Below are 22,820 nucleotides of genomic sequence, written 5' to 3' on the forward strand. Positions count from 1 at the left end.
CATATACATATACATATACATATAATATATACATATATATATATTATATATATATATATATATATATATATATATATATATATACACATATACATACACACACATACATATATACACACACACACTCGCATATTTTCCTTTTAGCCAATCTTCGCTGTAGGCTGTCTATTGTTGGTCATCAGGGCTATAATGATGGAGCTGGTGCTGTGTTTGGCCATTATTATAGGTTTACAAAAGAGAACACCAGGGGGCATAACATAGTATCCTGTTGGATGCTTGTATTGAGGATCACTGGGAATGAGGCGATTGAACTTGCAGAGTGGCACTAATTCCAGCTACAGAAGGTTCCTCTATGACCAAAGTTTAAAAGCTTGTTAATCAGCTTTGATGGTACAACAGCGTTACAGATGCAACTTATCTATAAACATCACTCTGGAAAAATAGTTTGTATTATCTAGGTGGGAAGAATTGAATGAAGTTAGTGTGATATAGAATCCTCTGTAAGCGGGTTGCGACTATTTGTGAACCGGATATGGACCAATTTAAACGGAATATTGTGTTTAATCGGTCTCAAAGTATTTAATCACAATACAATTACCATTGCTACATAGCTGATGGGAAAAGCTACTTTTTTCTTTGACAGAGGCATAATCTGTGTCTTTTTTAATGCAGATAAAGACCACAGATTGTCTCAGTGAGATATTAAAGATGAAACTGAAAATACAAGGCACGCACATTGATATTTCATCAGGACCAGGTGCTTTATTGGTGACTTTCCTGAACTTGTAATTGCATTGTTTGTATTGTTTCCATAACATCAACCTGAAATCCAGTGCAGTGAGACTTTAGTAAATGTCAGATGTCATGGGTGTTCCACAATCGCTGCAACAGAAATATGATTCTTTTGTAGGCAGTCATTAACATACTTTTTGATAAATCTAGTCACAGCAGATGTATCTTGATGAGGAATCTCTAAATATTGTGCAACACTGTTACACATCTGTGTGCCTGGTCTGTGTGTTATTTATTTGTCATTCGTGTGAAATGTTTTTGTAAGGTTGGGGGCAGGATGAATAATGATGAGTTTGGAGTTGCTATAGTAATGTTAAACAGAATGGATAAAAAGGTCATATAGGCAATTTTCTCTGGGAGTTCAAAAATGAAAAGGAGGATAGGTAAAGAGTGAACAAGAACCACTGTCGTTTCATTTGCCAACAGAATGACTGGTTGTTCACTGCCTGAAAAGATCTTGCCAGGGAAGGAATGACCCCATCAAAGTATTAAAAAACCTTTGAAGGAGAGTTGTTTGGATGGAGGTGGTGGAAACAGAGAATATGCTGACAGCAGACTTCTGTGGATTCTGGGTAATTCTTTCAGATTTTACATGTTAAGGAATGCATTTAGTGACTGTCTTACTTATTACTTTTTCCTGCAGTTTCTCAAACCCGACAATATATTATTTTCCACAAACTTATACCATAACTGTTGAATCTGGTTTTTGCTTCATGACTTTGTCATCGGTAAGACCTGGGAGGGGGTCAAGTGTATAGTAAGTCAATGAATGTAAAAGTTGGGGAAATCCTGCACCATCGTGGTTAAGAATAATATTGTATGTGTTGGAGTGGTTTAGGGATTAATTCACCTGTTTGGAAGTGCTTGAGGCATTACTGTGCATGCTTTGCTGTTACTGTTCAATATTTTAAATAACCAATCTGGTTATCTTGTCAGTGTTGCTTATTTTTCACAATAAAAGAGGGAAGGAACAGTATGTGGTGATTGATGCTGGTCTGCCTTCTGAATTTATACTGCATAACTTGCATGGTGAAGTATAGTCTATTACAATTTAAACTCTAACTTCTGGCAGGATAAGTTACATGCAAATTACATTTAGAGGAAATAAGCATTACATTATTTTCTTTAACTACCTAGCACCAATAAATAACCCTAAATGATGTAAATGTTTATATTCCAAAATAATACAGTATAGATCCCTCACTACAATTCTGGTGCTGGTTTGCAGAGGGATGTAGAAAAGCAATCAGTAGAAAACACATTTTAAAAGGTAATATGGGTGTCACTTCATCATTAACTACTTGGGTGAGAGGACTTTAAACATCCATGAACCATGCTTGTTTTACCATAAAATACTTGGCACCTCCACCTTCCATTAAGTACACATACAAATCATCAGCTTTTATTGCAAAGTTCAGTGTCTTGGGGCTAGTTATGTTTCTGAGAAACAGAAAACACAGCAATTTATATTATCATAATATAAAGATGTCTAATAAGAAAGGTACACTGACTGCAAACAATTAATAAAATCAAATCTAATAAGGACCTATGGGGGGGGGGTGTTGATTCCTCAGCAATCAATCTTTAACACTGACAGTTTATAATGAATGCCTACTTAAATTACATTATAAATGCATAGCTGTGTTCCAGGTGTATATTTATAAACAATAGAATAAAAGGCAGTGTAATACAAAGTGAGTAAGATGGAGGAAATAAAAAGGCAAAAATGGCATTTAAAGTTCACTGCCATTAGATGTTACGCCATGATGACAGCTACAAGAGGTAATTAGAAGGAACATGCTGCTTTTTCCAATAGCAGCAGGAACCAAATCCAGGCTGACAGTCTGGTCCAAAAATTATTTTACTTGTGATTTTGTTTTTAACGCATTGTTAGTACTGTTTTACACCGGGCACAATACTTATTCATTCCAGCTTTAATGTTGCACTGAACACAGTCAGTGGCCTAGTGTGTGGTAAACACATAGTTATAGTTCTGTTTCAGCACATGGGTAATTTACAAAACAAAACTGATTTAGAAAACTAAAGGCAATGTGCAATAAAAGGAACAGACAGCCAGAATGCTTAGTCTAGTTCATGACACAGATTACAGTTACAGATAAAGCAGCAGTAATATCACACTTTCTAAATGGTGCTTGCATATGGTAGGCCCAACATCCTTGTAAAGGAAACACATAAATGCAAAATAAATTGCCAGGTGGGTGGGAGTTTGAGAAGGAATCTGGCAACACCATACAGCATCCCCCAGTTTGGACGTTTAGCGTCTTGTATATCTGACTTAATTTGCTCAGCACCCTTACTAATGAAAAAGTAGGTTTCACTTCTTATGTTTACCATAAAAGAAGATTTCGAATATTTGTGTTTTTTGGGAAAATTAGAACTGTACAAATCTTCCACAGGTTTATTGATGGGCAATTTGTTTTGCATGGAGACACTCTATTGTACAGTACATAATGTTACTGGTGTTAATGAATAGTTCTACATCATAAAACAAGGTAAATATACTTACAGACATTGTCATTGAGTCACTGCTTCTGGCAATCATAGCTGCTTTTTCTAAAATCTGAGATGCAGAAAGCAAAAGCAAGGACAAAAAAATTGTAAGGTAGTGTGACTAAAAACAAGTATGGATGGCACTGTAGATTTAATAGCCATTTAATGCCATTACATCCAAACTGTATTTATCAAAAGTGTCTTTGCAACTCTAACTTCCTTTATAGAAATAATAAATGCATGTATAGAACTATCCACTAACTACGGGGACACTTAAGTTTTTTAGCTAAGCACTGTGTTTCTTTGAAATATGACTTTGCTTGTAATTTTCAGGTTTCCCAGAAGGGGGTGGAAGAATATCATAGTTTACATTTCTTCAGATATAAGAACAGAAATGGCTGTGACTACAGAGAAAGACATTTGAAATATAATGGTCAGTTAACTAAATACATGTATATTACTAAAATACAAACAAAAGCAGGAAAGTATTCAAGATAAGCACAACAGATTACCTTATCAAAGGGAGGATATACAACTGGACAGTTTGAGTACTCCACAAATCGTATGTGCAGGGCTGTAGGATTTTCATTGTAAGGGTTCGTCTGGACTGTCCCTATGGGATTTAGCATTTCTTCAAGTTCATCTGAAAAATTTTAAGCAATTACATAAACATGAGGAAACTGCAACTGAATGATTTTTTTGGCTGTTTTCCTTTCATTGGTTAAAACAGAGTGAAAAGGGCAGATGTTCCTATTGAAGGTCTGCAGTCAGTTCAACACTTTTTTGAGAAAGGGGTGTTAGGGTACAGTTGTCACACAACTGACCTAACAGGGTGGATGCACAGTAAAAGCACACTTGCAGAATACTCTTTTTCTGTGTTATGGCATATGATCCATAAAATGAAAAATCACAAGTTGATTATTTATCCTGCTCCTAAACAAACATGTTGCCCATACTGGAACAAAGTCCAATTTACTTAAAAGCAATACTTTTCTAGTTTTTTTGAAAAGATATTTAAACTGTCAAAACTTATCATCTTATGATTCAACTAAATAAGAGCCCTGATTTTCATTTGCATTCATGCAAAATAAATAAATAATAAAAAAAAAAAATCAAGTAAAAAAAAAAAAGTGTGCACTTGGTAGCAGTTAACATACCAGCATAGTAAACATACTAATACTTTCAGGCAAGCAAAGGACGGTAACTATTAGGCTTGCAGTTTAGAATTTTGATTCATATGGGACTAACATTATCAAAACACACAAGTAAGCTCTACACAATAGCTCAGGAGAGCTTTTTTGTTTTTCTTTTCACCTAATTTACAGATCTTGCTTCACCTAAAATCTATTTGGGAAAAAAACGTAAACAATGGAGTCATTACAACACATGTTTTAGGAATGTTCTACACTACGCTGATTCCGGGGAGGAAGAGGCGGAGGAATTCACATATTTTGTCAAGATAGTGTTGGATTCACAACTGACTCCAATTCCCTAAGAGTACCACGTTAGATAAAATTGTTCAACAAAAAATCTGATCTTCTATACTACACTGCATGTGGATTCACTTTCTCGCTTAAAAGGAAGAATCCTTATTCAATATGTACCCTTATATTATTTAAAATTATTATAAGCATCAGAGACACTTTAGTTTAGGTACTGCAAAAATGCATCTATTACTCCTTTACTATTATGTAACAAGGCCTTAACCAACACTTCTTTGGTCTTCATAACACTTACAAGCATCAGTAATGCGTTATTCATATCTGCAATGTGACCTACTAATAAAACTTCACTTTGGAGTGTTCTAAATTGGAATTAATCGAGACAAATTTCTCTTGATATTACATACTGTATTTAGTGTAAGACTATTGTTACAATCCTTCATATTAACAACTTTATACCATACTGCACAGAGATGAATAACCTATCTACTGATGTTTTGTAAGTGTTATGAAGACCAAAAGAAGCCTTTGTTAAGGCCCTGACACATAAGAGTTAATGAGTAATGGATCATTTTACAATACATAATCTAACAAGTTACCTTAGAATCAAATGTTTTCTACAAGGAGTAGTGCAAAACTTAAGAATCCATATTACTAACCGAGAATGGTAAACCGGATGGCATGGACGCAGGTACACGGCGATGGGACCATGAGACGTACTGCGCAGGCGCGTACAGTGCGCGTCTCATAAACCGCAATCGAAGTCATATCCACCGCAAACGAAGGACTCACGGCCCAAAAACGAAACAGCTCAACTGACGTGAATGAGAAATGAAGCAACAAGGCACCCATAGCTAACGACTACCAACACAGCCACGCCAAAAAGAGGATTCTGCGCTGCAGCACGGATTCAAACGGAAGAGGCTACGGCGGCCCCACAGGTCCACAAAGATAGTACAAAAGGCGCAGGCGTCACCGCCATATTGTTTGTGGCACTACTGCGGAGTGAAGTTAGGAATAATGTGCTGCTTGGGATAGAACAAACCGCTGAACGCTTTACACCGAATTCAAACACAATACAGCTCAACGATACAAACACGAGCCCACCTGGATAAGATCAATGAACACAGGCGCCTACACTGCGCGTCTGAAACTGCGGAAGCAAAGCGGGCACGGGTTCAAAACGAACGAGCTAGACTGACGGATATACAAACGCGAGGCCGCCTGGATAATATCAATGAACGCAGGCGCCTACAACGCGCGTATGAAATGCCGCAAGCAAGGCGGGCATGGCTCCAAGACGAACGAGCTCGACTAATGTATTTCAGGATACCCAACGCCGGGGGTAGGCGAGCGAAGCAAGCACGGGGCGGAGCCCCCCTTGTGGTGCAAGAATTCATTAATGATGTTCAAAAATAGCCTCATGGAATTTTACATTTGTTTGTGTTATTTTTGAATGTCTTAATATACAGTATATGAGCAATTACCTCATAATGAGTTTCTAGTTTATATGACTCTATAAACTGGGTAGGGTATGAAGTGTTTACTTCTGTTTTAATGCATATAAATGTACCTTGAAATATGTAACATGTACTCTTGATGAAAAATGTTTTGCTTAAAATGAAATATAAAAAAATCTTGTAAAACTAAAATGTTATATTCTATGTTTTTGTCCAATTAACTTAGAATTCCAGATCTAAAGAGAGCTGTCATCACTAGAGGTGCAATTCCTTGTTCTCTCTCTCTCTCTCTCTCTCTCTCTCTCTCTCTCTCACATCTCCAACTTTTTAATCAAACACCAAAATGTTTTATAATTTGAAGACAATAACACTATTATGGTGTCTTGGGTCTTAAACAAATAAGGCTGTGAGTGATACCCTCACGTTTAAGCTGAGGGTCCTTTTTCCTATATAGTAATCCCTCCTCCATCGCGGGGGTTGCGTTCCAGAGCCACCCGCGAAATAAGAAAATCCGCGAAGTAGAAACCATATGTTTATATGGTTATTTTTATATTGTCATACTTGGGTCACAGATTTGCGCAGAAACACAGGAGGTTGTACAGAGACAGGAACGTTATTCAAACACTGCAAACAAACATTTGTCTCTTTTTCAAAAGTTTAAACTGTGCTCCATGACAAGACAGAGATGACAGTTCCGTCTCACAATTAAAAGAATGCAAACATATCTTCCTCTTCAAAGGAGTGAAGCAAACAAATCAATAGGGCTGTTTGGCTTTTAAGTATGCGAAGCACCGCGGCACAAAGCTGTTGAAGGCGGCAGCTCACACCCCCTCCGTCAGGAGCAGAGAGAGAGAGAGAGAGTGAGAGAGAGAGAGACAGATAAAAATCAATACGTGCCCTTTGAGCTTTTAAGTATGCGAAGCACCTTGCAGCATGTCGCTTCACGAAGCAGCTGCACACAGAAGGTAGCAACGTGAAGATAATCTTTCAGCATTTTTAGACGAGCGTCCGTATAGTCTAGGTGTGCGAACAGCCCCCCTGCTCACACCCCCTACGTCAGGATCAGAGAAAGCGCAAGAGAGAGAAAGAGAAAAGTAAGTTGTGTAGCTTCTCAGCCATCTGCCAATAGCGTCCCTTGTATGAAATCAACTGGGCAAACCAACTGAGGAAGCATGTACCAGAAATTAAAAGACCCATTGTCCGCAGAAATCCGCGAACCAGCAAAAAATCCGCGATATATATTTAAATATGCTTACATATAAAATCCGCGATGGAGTGAAGCCGCGAAAGGCGAAGCGCGATATAGCGAGGGATCACTGTATTACAGGTAATTTTAAAGAATTTGTCGGCAGAGTAGAAATCTAAAGGCGTACTTTTTTTGACCACACAATACCTTACTCATAGCTTTAAGATACTCTTTAGTTTACTGTACTCCACTCCTTTAAACCCAAACTATTTACTTATAACGAATCCCAATCTAAAAGAAGACACTCTGTACATCAAAAAGGGAATTTCACAACTAATTTCTTTTTGCCAAAAATTTTAATACTTTTCCCTGCGAAGTGATATAAGATAAGGCAAAAAGACTAAGACTGAGCTGAGGAAGATGATATCACACAACAGACAAAGGACCACATGGTGTGCAAGCAGAATTCTTCACTTGAACCAAGTCCACAATTCGTAACTCCACACAGCATCAGACGTCATCCTCAATGGCTTGGTACCATAATACTGTTAATCTGTGCCAAAATAAATTGAAACTCCAAGTAGCTAATAAACAGGTAGCCAATGAGTTGCTTTCTTATGTTTAATTTCTTCTGTGCAATAAACTCATTATGAGCCGTGTCAGGTAAACTTCAACTATTTTCAAGCTTGTAAGAACGCAACACTGTAGCTTAGCTCACTCTCATCCACAGCTGTACATTTGAAGAAGTATGAACACACTATAAGGTCATAGTAAAATTCCCAAAGGAAATTCTAAATGAAAAAGTTATAAAAATCAATAAAATCTATAAAACCTGTAAACAAAGAATTGCAACCTTATTTTGTGTATGTCTGTCTTGTGCCAAACTTTTTTGTTGATATTCTGCATATGCAGTTTTCATATATTTCAAATGCTTGTGTTTATCAATAAATTGAACTCTACTGGACTGCAGCAACTACAGGGGGTAACACTGCTCTCGGTGCCAGGTAATGTCTTTGCTGGGGTCATTCTCAATAGGATCCCTGATCATTTGCTCATGTATCAGCAATTGTAGCAGTCTGGTTTTACGCCTAAGTAGTCTACAATTGAACGCATCCTGGCACTGAGGGTTCTCATGGAGCACAAACCCGAATATCTAGAGTTTCTTTGCAGCCTTTGTTGATTTTCGTAAAGCTTTCAACTCAGTTAATCGAGCTGCGCTATGGGACATCCTGAGATTTTGATCCTCTCAATGTTGCTGGATATCATGGCTGACCTGTACACTGGTAATGTGAGTGCTATGCAGAGTGTAGACAGAACCTTTGCATTTTCCCCAGGTGATTCTGGGGTTTGTCAGAGGTATGTTCTTGCTCCTACTCTGTTCAATGCTTGGGTGTTGACTGGGTGAATGACTTTCAATGACTGGATGTTGGGCAGGGTCGTGGGGTCCAGCCGCTATGGGACATCTGTTGGCGAAGAAAGATTCACTGATCTTGTTTTTGCTGACGATGTTGTGATGTTCGTGGAGTTAATGGAGGCTCTGAGCCTCTCAACAGAGAGTCCGAGTGTCTGAGCTTGTGAGTGTCCTCAATGAAAACCAAGGTCTTTAAATGACCTCTTGGGCACAGCCATCAGCAGTGTATCTGTCTGCGGAGAGTGTGTCAACATTGTGGAGAGGTTTACTTAGCTCGGCAGCAACATCATTCATGTCTCTGGTGACTCTTCCTATAAAGTCAGTAGACGGATTGGGAGAGCATCAGGGGGTCATGAGCTCAATGAAAAGGGGCGTGTGGCTCTCCTGATATCTTTGCAAAAGGACAAAGGTCCAAGTTTTTAAGAGTCCTGGTGCTTCCTGTTTTGCTAAATGGTTGTGAAATATGGACACTATCCTCTTCTCCTCTGAGAATCCTTGGGTACTGCTAGTTTGTCTTTGAGTTGAACGAGCAGTTACTCATGGAGTTCCAAATGAGGCATATTACCTGCATTGTGAGGGAGTGTCCGTTACAGCACTACAGCCATGTGGAGCGATTCCCTGAGAGTTATCCGGCTCGCAGGATCCTCATTGTTGAGGACCTGAGCGGCTGGATCAGGACAAGGGGACACCCACGTAACACCTGACTGAGGCAGATAGATGGTCATTTCCGGAGAGTGGAACTGGACCGCGTATCTGCCTGGGGAGTTGCCAACCAGGATCCTGAGCTGTTTCCTTGTTTAGTGGGTGCTATAAGAAACTCATCCAGTGCAAGCTCCCCAACCAGACCTGTTTAAAATTGGAATATCTGATTACACCAGTGATTGCATTGATTAAGAGTACAACTGATCTGCAAGTCTCATATGGAAAATTCCAATTAAGTCTTCAGAGCACTCGTTTTGATATGGTAAATTTCCCCCACTCTAAATGATGATTGCTGTCAACCTGAATTGGTCTTTTTTGGTCAATGAGGTACAGCAACCATAAATATATTTATCAATCTAAGAAAAAGTAAATTAGATCTAGTGTAGATATTAACAAAGTTTTAACTGTTCTTAAAGGAACTTGATAGTGTAACTCCTAGAATCTAAACTAGAAGATGTTTTATATATTAAAAAAAAAACTGCAAGAGATATGGATTGATGATTCTGTATGCTACAAAGCTACAGGTTGAAAATAAATCAATCATTCAATCAGTTGCTCTGTGAGACAACAACTACTAAGGAAAATATAAGCAAACAAATTTCAATATATTACATTCAGACAAACACGTTTTAAAAAGTGCCAGATGGGTTAAGTATGCAATACTTTCAACTCACCAGGAAATGAGGACCAGGTGCGCAGAACAATATCTCCAGTTTTCAAATGTCCTCTAAAGTCAAACACCATGGTATTCACCCAAGCTATGGGGTAATGCTGATAAAAATGGAGGAGGATTAAAAAATAAATCATTACAAAATGTTTATGCTTGAATTACTATATCCAAGAACACTAAACACATTAAATTATTTCATCCTTCTCCAAGTATTTCCCACAACATTTTAAAAATTAATTCCAAGTATTACTTAAAACCTTTCAATGTGGCATTTATATATATATATTTTTCCAAATGCCAATTTTTAACAGATTTGCACAGACTGAGGCCTAATTCTTAGTTGAAGAACCTTATAAAATAAGTGTTTCCATCAAATACAGTCACCCAGTTTCAAAACTTTTTCATGGCACTCAACTAGTTTTTCTTGTAAACATATTTTTATATTAAATATCTAGTGACAAGTAAGCCGTTAAATGCTAATTACTTCTTCTAACTAGTATTAATCTGGCTTCTTACAACTCTGATTATTTAAATGGGTAACCAATTTAAATGTTGCTTACAGCATATAAGATAATATTCTTTAATTTTAGTATGTTATCGTATTCTGGTCTAAATGCACTTGCTCCAATCCACTTATTTATACACCTGATGCATTCCAAGGTGTCCTAGAGAATTAACTACTTTTCTAGATACAGTACATTTAAGCAGAATGATAACAATAATTACACGTACTGCAAGCTAAAAATTTATAATTCTTTATGAAAGCACATACTTCAGAAAATGTAGTTGAAATTCAGAGGTTTAGGGTTAAAGACATGAAGGTGCCACTGAATAAAAGAGCTGTTAGCAACAAAAAAAATCTGAGCCTTTGTTTTACTTTCTTCTCAAACAAGGGTGTAGTACTGCTGTTAATGTATCACTTCCCACAGAATATGTAAACAATGAGTGAAGAACTGTGAATAATCAAGAAATACCAAAATTAACATACAAATACATAATATGAATTTAGTTACACCTAAACAAACAGTAGCAGAACAATAAAAACAGAACTAAGGTATGCATATGCACACATAACTGATTAAAAATTCTGTAAAGATACAAATCAAAGTGTTAAGACCCCCACTGTGCTATCTGTTCCTTACTTGGCAGCATGAAAGTAATGGAGGACAGACGTCCTGTATTTAGTTCCAGATTAACAAAGTGTTCCCTTTTAATGAAAGCTGATAGTTTGAAACCCATTAGCTTCACATTACTGTCAACAGGAAACATTAATCCTTCCAACTGGATATTATACTTAAATAGGAAGTGGTCACTGTAGAATTCCACCTATTTTTATGACTACCCTTTATTGATATATGAATATATCACTACAACCGCATACTAATGAACATGAAGATATACATTTCAGTGTCAACTCCCACAGCAACTGCCAGTACATTTCCTATCTAGTAGGATTAAAAGTTTTTTCATAAGTGAGAATTTAGGGCAGACATTTACATGATCTTTCTCTTACCTTAATATAATGAGAAAAGTATATAAAATATATATATGTACACATTCCAGTGTACAGTACAGAATAATGCTTAGAAATAAACACTAAGTTGACAATGTGAAAAATGTATTTACTACTATTGGAAAGTATAACATCAGCAAACCATCTACAAAACCTGGAAATAGACCCCAAGAGGAGAAATGTGCGCTCATATTTTAAATTAATATCATAGAAGATGGGTGCATGTACTGCAATCTACATACTCAAATATCAAAAATAATACACACTATTATTTTGTACCTTAAATCAAATATTCCAATAGGCAAGTCACTGAGTAATAAACTAATAGTTTACATATTATTTACCATAAGGCAGAATGTCCATAGACTTACTTTTTGTTAATGGTACAGTATAATAACCTCAGGAAATCCTATAACGTTTAATCCAAGGAAGTGTATTTCTGAAAATGGAAGGATCTTTACTTTCCTATGGCAGAATGGTAAGCATTATGTATGTTTAGTCATCTAAAGCAGAGTTTCTTGAACTTCTTACCAAGATGAAAATTATTACCATATTTGGACCAAAGAATATATAAAACCAGAAAAAAAAAAGTTTTTTTTTCTTCTGTCTCTCACATTAGCATTACTAAAAGAGAAACATAGAAAGGAAACATTTTTAATAAAACACCAATTATCAATCAAAACTAGGAATAAATTCCTGGGGTATATCACTGCCAGTGTAAATACTGAGTGTAAGCTTTAGTGAAGCTGAGAAAAACCAGTTCTTGGAATGCAGCACGAGAAGGTGATGATTTTTGAAAAGACGGAATGATTTTCATTTAAAGCAGTCACTTGATTCATGGTACCTGATAAGGTAAAATAATTTTAAAAAATAGATTTATTTACTTAAATAACATTAAGTAATGATTTACTGATGATCTTGACCTTTAATGTAACAATACATTTTTCTGAATAGGTTTACAAATACTTCAACCTATCCCGGTTTTCAGTTAATAGATTAATGAGTTAAAAAGCAGATAATTTATTCCTAAAACATGTATGCACTATTGTGTATATGGGTGATAGGATAAAGCTTGAATAATATACCAAACAGTACAGTTTGAAATGTTTAATGCTACCGACTGACATTGGCACTGAATTTCCAATTTTCTTACAGATCTAAATGGTCCAAACACATCCTTCACACTAGTTGTAGACTGAAATGTATCAAACTGCTTTAAAACAGTGCTACAAGAAGGAATTTTTCCTTGTCAAAGCATGCCATATCTTCTTCCCACCTCTATTAGAGAATTATCTTCAATGTATGACATAGCAACAAATACACAAAGTGCCAACCAGCTATACATGGCCACTGAAAGTGCTTTAACCATACAACACTGATACAGCATTATATACACCCCCCATCATATTCACTCTCCCTTTATAACACTTTGAAAACGTCACATTCTTACTATTCAAGCACAACAGATCTTACCTTACAAGCCTATCGGTGTCATTCCCTCATTTGTCCCCCTTTCTAATATGTCTTTCCCTGCAAGTCATATTAGTTTGAAGAAAAAAAAAAATCTAAAGTATTAAGGTTATTTAAAAATCACAATGTGTTACTAATACAATGTCTATAGAGAAAATGGAAATTTAAACATTTGCCTTCAGTCACTAACAGATTCTTTCCTAGTGCCAGCAGTGTAAAGTATTTACTATAAAGAAGGACTAACGAACCTGTTAAAATGCAAGTTGCCCAGCCACAATTGCAATACTTGCTATGCTGATTAATCCTGTAATGTAATAAAATAATAGTATGCATCATATGGACCGTTACTAATAAGACCATTACAAATGATGTAAATCATAAAACTATATATTATATATAAAACTATATATATACACACACAGTGGAACCTCGGTTTGCGAGTAACTTGGTTTACGAGTGTTTTGCAAAACGAGTAAAAACTTTTAATAAATTTTGACTTGATAAACGAGCGAGGCCTTACAATACGAGTAGTATGTATACTCATTGTTTGCCGAGCGTCATGTGATCACAACTGAGCTGATGGTGGTTCTCTCTCTCGCTGCGGGATTGTGGGTAATCGTCTCCTATTTTCCGTCTGAGTCGGCGTGCCTCACTCATAGTAAACATCCGTACGAGCGTATACTGTTTACTACAGCATTAGCATTGTGACTGTGTGCTCGCTCGCGCGCGCTTGTGTGTGTATGTGTATGTATGTGTGTGTGTGTGTGTGTGTGTGTGTTGTGACGTGCGAGTCTCCGTCTTGCACACTAAAACACAAAGCTGAGTCTCAGTACTTTAGCAACACCAGCTTTATTCAGCTTGAAACAGACACAGCAGTCAGGCAGGGCCCTGCGCATTTATAATGTTCCTTGTATCACCCATCGACGGCAGGCGCTTATAGCATGTCCACGATCTTTTCGGATTCGCTTTTACGGCGAACTGCTACAGCGCTGGGAGACTGCGATTGCTTTGGGACGCTCTTCCGTGTGTCGTCTCGTTGGGTGGAATCCTACAAGAGTTTAGAAACTCACTCACACCAGCCACGATTCTTTTCAAAGGTAAAGTGCAGGTTAATTTGTTTAATGTATTTTTACTTTATATTTTGTATTAATCATTTTTATATGAATAGTTTTGGGTTGTGGAACAAATCATCTGAGTTTCCATTATTTCTTATGGGGAAATTCACTTTGATATACGAGTGCTTTGGACTACGAGCACGTTTCCGGAACGAATTATGCTCGCAAACCGAGGTTTCATTGTATATATATATATATATATATATATATATATATATATATACACCCCATTAGGTGGTCTTCAGTGACTATCACCTTCAAGCTTGGCTCCATGAACTTGTCTCTGTACACTTGGTCCATAGATTTGTATGTATACTTAGATTGCTGTTTATCTGACTTCTTCCATCTATCATTTTGACAAAGTTGATAATAGTAGAAAATGAGTTCTTCAGACATTGCCCAATAACTCTTAAGGATGCCTGGAATGCATAGGCTCTTCACTATGCCTAGGTCTCACTCCTAGGAGGGGATTTAGGCCATATAAGCTATGCAAATTAACTTTGAGTTACATGTGCATGAGAAATACTGTTTATATTGCTTTAAATCAATATTGGGAAGTGATTGCATTTTAGTTTCTCTCTTAATGAACAGTAGCACCTTAATAATGTGAGAATCACTTTCTTTGTTCACTGCAGTTCCTATCACAGCTCCTCAAAATATGTGGTGATGTTAGAACAGACATGAACATGGGAGGAAGCCTTGCTCTCAAAACGTAGCCCTTCCTCTGCCTCTTCTCTCCTGTCCCCAGAGATATATCACAGTGTCAAGTGTACTCAGATTGCCTAATAATTAAGCCTTCTGGACTGCTTTTAAGTTTACAAGATGTTTTAATTTATCTATTCATAATTTCTTCTCTTCAGATGTCTCCCATTTTCATTCTTTTTTATAAATTGCTGAAGTTAACTTGTATGAGAGAATGATGTAAGCCTTAATCACACTACACGAAAAATTAGAAAAAAGAATCTACTGTGTTCTGACAGGTGTGATCATGAAAATCATGGGGGCTTAGGGAGAACAGGGGTCTTAGGCTTGAATCACTGTGCAGACCCCACCTAGCTGTATTGAGGGAAATAAAGAAAAACAAGCATGTAGTGTCAAGATTAGGTGCAGTGAGACTTGAATAGACCATCATAAGAACAGTTAACCCATAAAGAGCAGGGCAAGAGCAGGTAATAAGAGTATGGACAGGCACAGCATCCGAGATTAAGAACAATATATACATTGTTTATCCAGAGCAGGATCACAGAACACCTGGATCCTACTCAAGCAGGTTTGGACGCAAGGCAGGAAAAATCTCTTGTATGCAATATGTATGATATGGCTGAATTTAAGAACAAAAAGAATATGATATTTCAGCTATCTATTTTGAGAGAGAGAAACATTAAAAAAATGGGGACAGATATTTTAAAACACAATTCAGCTACTGGATTATTTTCATATCAGGTATTTTGAGCTGTGAATATTAACTAAAAAAGATAAATTAATAAATATAGCATAAATGCAAAAACACATTAGTACGTTTAGCTTTTCATCTCTTGACAGACTCTCTTCGCCTACCTACCTGTAGTTCAGTAGAGACATTGCCAACTCAGTCATTTTATAAGGTTTGTATCGATACATTGTAAAACGATGTTTTTAAAGCAAAAGTGATTGGTTAGCAACAATATGCTGATCTTGTATGACGACCTTGTCAGTCTATCGATCAGTGCTGTTTTATTTTCAAAAATCGGGAGGGGTCTCCCTTAGACTTTGTCGTGTACTCAGATAAGCGGATGGATATTTGAGGAGTAAACCACAAGACAATGATTATATTATTTACATTAAAGAACCATCAACAAATCAAAAATATACTGAACAATTATTATAAAAGTTGAATAAATCGGACTGCAGCTGCATGAATAAAAAAAAATAAATCGAGAATGTGTTCAGGTAAAGTACCACTTCCGGCTGATGGATTTGGCCCAAAAGTTAATATAGATTTACAATTTTGGTGTAACAAACACATCCCAAATTTCATCCATCTATCTAGTTGCGTTTTTGAATTATCGTGTTTATACACACATGCGCGCGCACACACACAGCGCTCCAAACAAAAAAGTATTTTCGGGGAGTTCTAAAACGTCAAGATTCATCAAAATCTCGAGGTCAAATTTTTTCATGATTACCATACTTTATACTTCGTATACTTTGTGTGCAAAGTGGCAGGTGAATTACTGTCAACAAAAGTAGTCACCTAAGAAATATACTGAAACGTTATTTGTGAATTTTCTGTACATTAAAGTTTTTCTTGAACAGCACATTCCAATTTCAGGCATTTGAATTACATCTTGATATACAACAAGTACAAAGAAAGGCGGCATTTAAATCGCTTTCTTTTCCACAAGCTTTACGCACGTATTCAGCTTGCTCTGTCACTGCAAATGCTGTGTGAACAGCCACCCTCCTTCACCAGCTGCCATTCACTGGATGAATATGTGCAGGCGGCTCGTGATGGATGACTTTCAATTTTAGAGTTAAAAGTTATAAGGGTTAACAACTAACAGCAAGAATATTCATTCAAAAAAATGAAAACTAAAATTATTTTAGTAAATTATCTCATTTCAGTTAGTCTTTCCAGCTACTTTAATAGTTTCGTTTAGTTTTAGTTTTTCATTTCGGTTTTGTTCATTTATTTCAGTTTACGAAAATATTTTTTTAATAATAGTTTCAGTTTTGATTTTACTTTTCGTTAACTATAATAACCTTGCAGTGCCTTTCATAAGCTATCTATCCCTGTCCTTCCAATTGGGAGGCGTCCTGGCCAGACAAGAATGCCAGCCGCCTCTTAACCCTGGAATTCCTGAAGCCTACAGAAAAACTTGTAATCACGAGCCACCTTTAATTCCCTCGCACCTCCTCATACATTTCATGTGTGTTCCATTTCTACAACTATCTGTGTACATGTAGGATGACAGGAAATGTGAGGCAAGAAATGTTGAACCCATAACTAGAACAGAAACTTTTTCATGTTCTACTAATAATTGGCCAAATGCTGGCGTGATGCGTGTAATGTGTACATTTACAAAGATCATTGTAGACACGAACCACACATGAAATGTTTGTGTTCCAAATGACTATATATTATCTACTCTATACAATTTAAGACGCCTCACACCCAGATAAACAGACTTGAGCGGAAAGAACTTTTTGTGTGATGTAAGCTGCGTCGGTGGGGGAGATGGGATAGCAGGCTGCCTGCTGATCGACACATCTGCAAAACAAAAGACACAGATGAGGAGGTGCAAGGGAATTTAAGGTGGTCCACAATTACGAGTTTCTTCATAGGCTTCAGGGATTCTAGTGTTAAAGAGGAAAAAAAACTTTCCTTTGTTAAGACTTCATATTACTATTATTCAAGTTTTGAACTCTGTATAGAAAACATTTACATACATGTCTATATGGTGCTGATGTTTAATTTTTAAGGTGTTCTGAGAACATACCAAAAAATAGACGGTTGCATTTTAGGTTAATGCAATTTAAATCTGTATCTCCCAATGTTATACAGTATAGTCAAAAATAATGTAATGCTATATATAAAACAATTGAAAAATGAACTGCAAAAAGTAAAACTAAACCCCTTTAACTTGTTTTATTTAGAAATGTACTTTCTAAACACACACTGTGTATTTGTAACACAAATCTCTAGCTAACAAGAATATTTTCAAAAATGAAAACATACCACTTTTCCTGCTTTTCTAATTGTCTGATACTTCTGAACATGAGTCGTCTTGGTTGGTCTCTGCTTTTTCACCTTATCCATTACTGCATACACTGCAAAGCATAACCGAGTCATTCTTGGCAGGTCGCAGACATTGATGTCAAATTCCAGAGTTTTGTCCCAGATGTGGTCGCTTTTTCCAGATGTCTCATTACTGACTAGAGGCTTGCAAAGGAGCTCAGTACCATGGAAAAGGCCTGCTCTGACATGAACCTATAAAGAAGAAAGGACAAAAGTAGTTTACATTAGATAACAAACTAAAATTACGACCAGGGGTGGAGAAAGAGGACTTTTACTGGTATCTATTCAATAGGTAAATCATCCAGTCTCTTGTACACCTGAACAAGAGGTGCTATTTAGGACAATCATTTCTAACTGCTCATACACTGTATACTGAAACACATACACTATATAGTATATTGTTCTATAAACACACATACATTATACAGACCATATACATTTCTGGGTGGAGTGGTGGATCTGAGGCTAAGGATCTGCACTGGTATCCTAAAGGTTGCTGGTTCGAATCCCAGTTACTGCCAAAAGAGATCCTACTCTGCTGGGCCCTTGAGCAAGACCCTTAACCTGTAATTGCTCCAGGGGCGCTGTACAATGGCTGACCCTGCGCTCTGACCCCAAGGGGTATGCGAAAACTAACAAATTCCTAATATGAGAAATCGTATAAGGCGAAATAAAGAACAAAACAAAAAAAAAAAAACCCTGAACATCTGAAGCATATGGGCCATATGCTGAAATGCATGCAGGAAAAACTGTAATGCAAAGTATATAGTAGTGTCTCAATTTTGAAACATTTGTCATTCATACTGAATGCAAGCAGAGTATAATTGAATTAAACAAGCCTGTCTGAGGAATTAATAGGTTGATACTTTTAGAACAGAGTCCACTCTATCCCAACCCAGCACATACCCTTTGAACAAGGAGGCCAGGAATTAGATTAAATGGTTTTTAGAATGGAATTGGATTTATATCACATTCTGTTTTTCTTTTTTTTTTTTTCTCATGGAATCTATTTGTAAAATAATGATGAACAGACAGATTCCTCTCTATTTTGCATTGTTAATTTATGTGGAGTTTTTCAATGCAACATCACAACAAGGTATCAGCAAGGGTAACGTGCTTGCAATTGCCCCAAAGGTAGCTTACAGTACAATACACACAAATTTACAAACTTCTCCATTTTTTCAGTTGTTACTTTATTGCCAGTGTCTGGCAAATAACATGCATTGATACATCACAAGACTGTTGCTTTAAATAGTGAACATTTATTTGACTGTTTTTGTATAGACAAAATCTCACTATACATTGCATCCGTTTCAGTATATAATGTAGTGCTAAGGTGTTGTACCGTGTTAGCCATTATGAATGTAGTGAAAAGTCAAGCAATTACATCTTGCCTGAAGAATGGGCCCGAGTTGCCTCGAAAGCTTGCATATTGTAATCTTTTTAGTTAGCCAATATAAAGTGTCATTTCGCTTGACTTTTCACTACAGTATATAATGTATGAAGAATCTCAGCATATACTGAATGCTTTTCACTATAGAATGTGTGCGTTTTGGTATACAGTGTGTTTCACAACATACTGTATACAATTCAGTACACAATGTAAGCATTTTAGTATATTGTGTATGTACTGAGATGAATAAATTAAGTCGTAAAATCACATTTACGGCTTCTGTGGCGAACAGTGAAAATGTAATTTGAAAGCCATATAAGTATTTGTTTTTCACAGCAGCTGTTGCCTACTCAAATGTAACAATAGGACTTGTTGGTCCATAGCCTCAAATACATGAAGGCACTACTTAAGAACGATCCTTCAATAAAAGGTGTCTTCTACTTTAAGCCAAAAATAAATCGGAAATATTGACCACAGGGTGATTTAAGATTGATTTTACCTTCAATTAGTGGATTACAATTATAAAACCAAGTCCAACATATACAGTACATAGTATATGATTCAGTCATAGCGTTTAAACAGAACAGATAATTAATAACGTAGAAAAAAGAAGCAATGACCCAAAATATTCATATAAAAACATTTTATTTAATGGAAAAAAAATGATCTCCTCCACTTATTTTCAAAACAGCCTACCTAATTCACATTTTGGAAAAACTAGAATTTTCCACCTTCCAAATCCAGAAAATTGAAGCAAAAACTATGCTGTACTCTTTGAATAACTGATCTATCATGTCTCTCTACTTTTTTAAAACATTATTTATCTGGCAACATATTGTCATTCTTGAGCATTGGAAAGGTGCTATATAAATGTATTTTTATTATCAGACTGTTGCATAAAAAGCTGCTATATTCTTCAAAAAGCATCTTTCTCACTACCTCTCACTTATGGTTTTTAGAGTGCATTTTACTAGCACATAAAACTTATATTAAATCACAAAAAAAAGGAAAAAGCTCCCACAAAAGATTCACACACTTTCTTGAATGATGTAGAAATCACATACAGTTTCATAGCTGGTAAATGCTGAGAAATATAGATAAACTTTCATGGAAAGAAAGAAAAGTTTTTTCTCCAAAAACAAAGTCTCATTTCATTTGTTAGAATCAGTGTTTTATTTCTGCATTTATTCTAATAGTTTTTCAGAAGACTATTAGATGTTTTTTTTCTAAATTTACAAATAGATGTCTAGATGCATACAAATGACATAAAAATAAAACACAAGCATGTTTTTGAAGCATTCTATGTCATTTAACTGCAACGTGTCCATTCCTGAATATTAATTAATAACATAACTTCCTGATAAAAGGTTGAAGGTGATTACAATCAAACTGGATTGGAAAGTTCACATGAAAATAATTTTATATACTCTACATCAGCGTGACACAAATATGATACAAGCATTCTCTATTTCTTTTTCCATTGCTAAGCTTTTTCTCATGCACATGAAAAAGCAAACCAAAAAAGTCTAAAGTACTAAACCAAAAAGTAGCCTAATACCTTAATATTTTCTCTCTAATATAGGCAACTGCTGATATAAAAGGATAAAAGAAGACTGCTACATATAAACAAATATGTTGAAGCCCATCAGCTGCCATAGATATAATGGGCTGAAATAAACAAGTTAAAAAAAATGTGAGAAAATAGAAAACCTCTCCACAAATATTTGTTCTAGGGCTATAATAAATGGATTTGGGTGAATTTTACAATAACTAACCAGGTTAGTTGAAAATTACAACTTGTAAATCATGCCACAAGCTCCACCTATAACTTATTATGGTAGTGCACACTGTCAGAAGTAACAAACATTAATACTGTTTTAATGACACTGATATCAAAGTCATTATTAAAACAAAATGAAATTTTACATGTAACAGTCATTTTTGATTGTGGTTAATGAGTCATTAAAGGACAACCTACACTGGTATTTACAATGACTGAAAAGGTGTGATGGAAGATATACTAATGGCAATAAGTAGGCACAACACCCACAAATTTGTAATTGGTAATGTTATGAAAAGCATACTAAATAATAGTAAATAGTAAACAATGTTACAATATGTTCCTATCCTGGTGCTGAAGTGGAAAAGCAGTTCTCTCAAACACTGGACAGAATGAACAGATGAGTATTTTGGTTTTTGTTATATTTACAGAAGAGTAGATTTTTAAATCCACTACCAAAATCATTTAATCCATTCAAAACATTTGTTTGAAGTAATGCAAAGAACTGCATAGTGATTTTTCATTTGTAATATTTCTTAAGTTTTTCTTATTTTCTAATATTCGTAAAGCTGTAGGTTAACACATAAAGTACACCTTCAAGGGAGTTTCCACATTTGCTTTAGTGCATGTCTTGTGGAGAACTAGATGAAAACAACTTTTGCAACATGAGTCTCTCTCAGAAAATAAGCATGTTATATTTTAGTGAAATGGAGCATCTTACTGAATTCACTCTGTCAAAGTTATGAATAACATCATATTATAAATCAGCAGGCTATTTCTGAATTTCCACTCTGAGATTCAGACAGCAGTCTCCTCTTTTGTGCTGGTTGCCAAATTCAAAACTATGAAAATCAGAGTCCTTTATACACTTTGTGCTAATTTCTTGGGGATTTTAATTTTTCACTACAGCAGTTATAGGCTCCTGTTGGTGAACTGGACAAAGCATTTACCAGATTTGGCTGGTAATCAATTATACATGCATGTAATTTGTGTGTGAACAGTTTACTTGATGATTAATGTAATTAAGGTATGTGTATATTTTTTCAAAATACATTTGCAAAAGCTTGTCCTTTATTAAAATGTAATTTCATCACAAGTGCATTTTCTTTTGGCACTATGCGCTTCTTTAATCATTCCTTAGCTCCTCTGATTTTAAAGGTACTTCTCACATTTTTCAAAGTGTAATGATACAAAGCATTTCGACTTACAAAAGTTGATGAATAAAAATGTTTTTTTTATCCTGTGCTCTGTCTGAAACAGAGCATCACTGTTAAAAGATTTAAGAACAGGGTAATTTAAAACGTTTTTGCAATTATTTATTAAATTTGATTTGCTGTACTACAAACCTGCCAATTGAAAAAACACAAGCAATTTACAAAAAAGGTTGTTTAAGTAATAAAAATATAGTCTTACTTTGACTGATTCTTCAGCATTGACTTTGCTCCCTTTCAGCAGAATAATTTTAAAATTCTCAGTTACATTCCAAACACAGGTAGTTGGTGATATATGCTGCAACATGAAAACATTGTTATTATGACACACAGATATACCAATAACATGAAAGAGGACTACTGTAATAACAGGAGATAATGTTCAG

At 35.9% G+C, this 22,820-nt stretch overlaps 1 protein-coding gene across 4 annotated transcripts in view; it reads right to left on the reverse strand.

Moving 5' to 3' along the window:
* pik3cb (phosphatidylinositol-4,5-bisphosphate 3-kinase, catalytic subunit beta) overlaps positions 1-22,820 on the reverse strand; it is a 142,664-nt gene that overhangs the window by 41,771 nt on the left and 78,073 nt on the right. For all 4 annotated transcript variants that reach the window (XM_028794386.2, XM_028794387.2, XM_051923540.1 and 1 more), the window contains 5 exons: positions 22,637-22,732; positions 17,991-18,242; positions 10,179-10,275; positions 3,816-3,946; positions 3,320-3,373 (listed from right to left, as the gene is read on the reverse strand). In XM_028794386.2, the coding sequence (XP_028650219.2) occupies positions 3,320-3,373; positions 3,816-3,946; positions 10,179-10,275; positions 17,991-18,242; positions 22,637-22,732 (630 nt within the window). The remainder of the gene's footprint in view (positions 1-3,319; positions 3,374-3,815; positions 3,947-10,178; positions 10,276-17,990; positions 18,243-22,636; positions 22,733-22,820) is intronic.

This window comes from Erpetoichthys calabaricus, chromosome 2 (assembly GCF_900747795.2).
Source record: "Erpetoichthys calabaricus chromosome 2, fErpCal1.3, whole genome shotgun sequence".
NCBI classification, from domain to species: domain Eukaryota; kingdom Metazoa; phylum Chordata; class Cladistia; order Polypteriformes; family Polypteridae; genus Erpetoichthys; species Erpetoichthys calabaricus.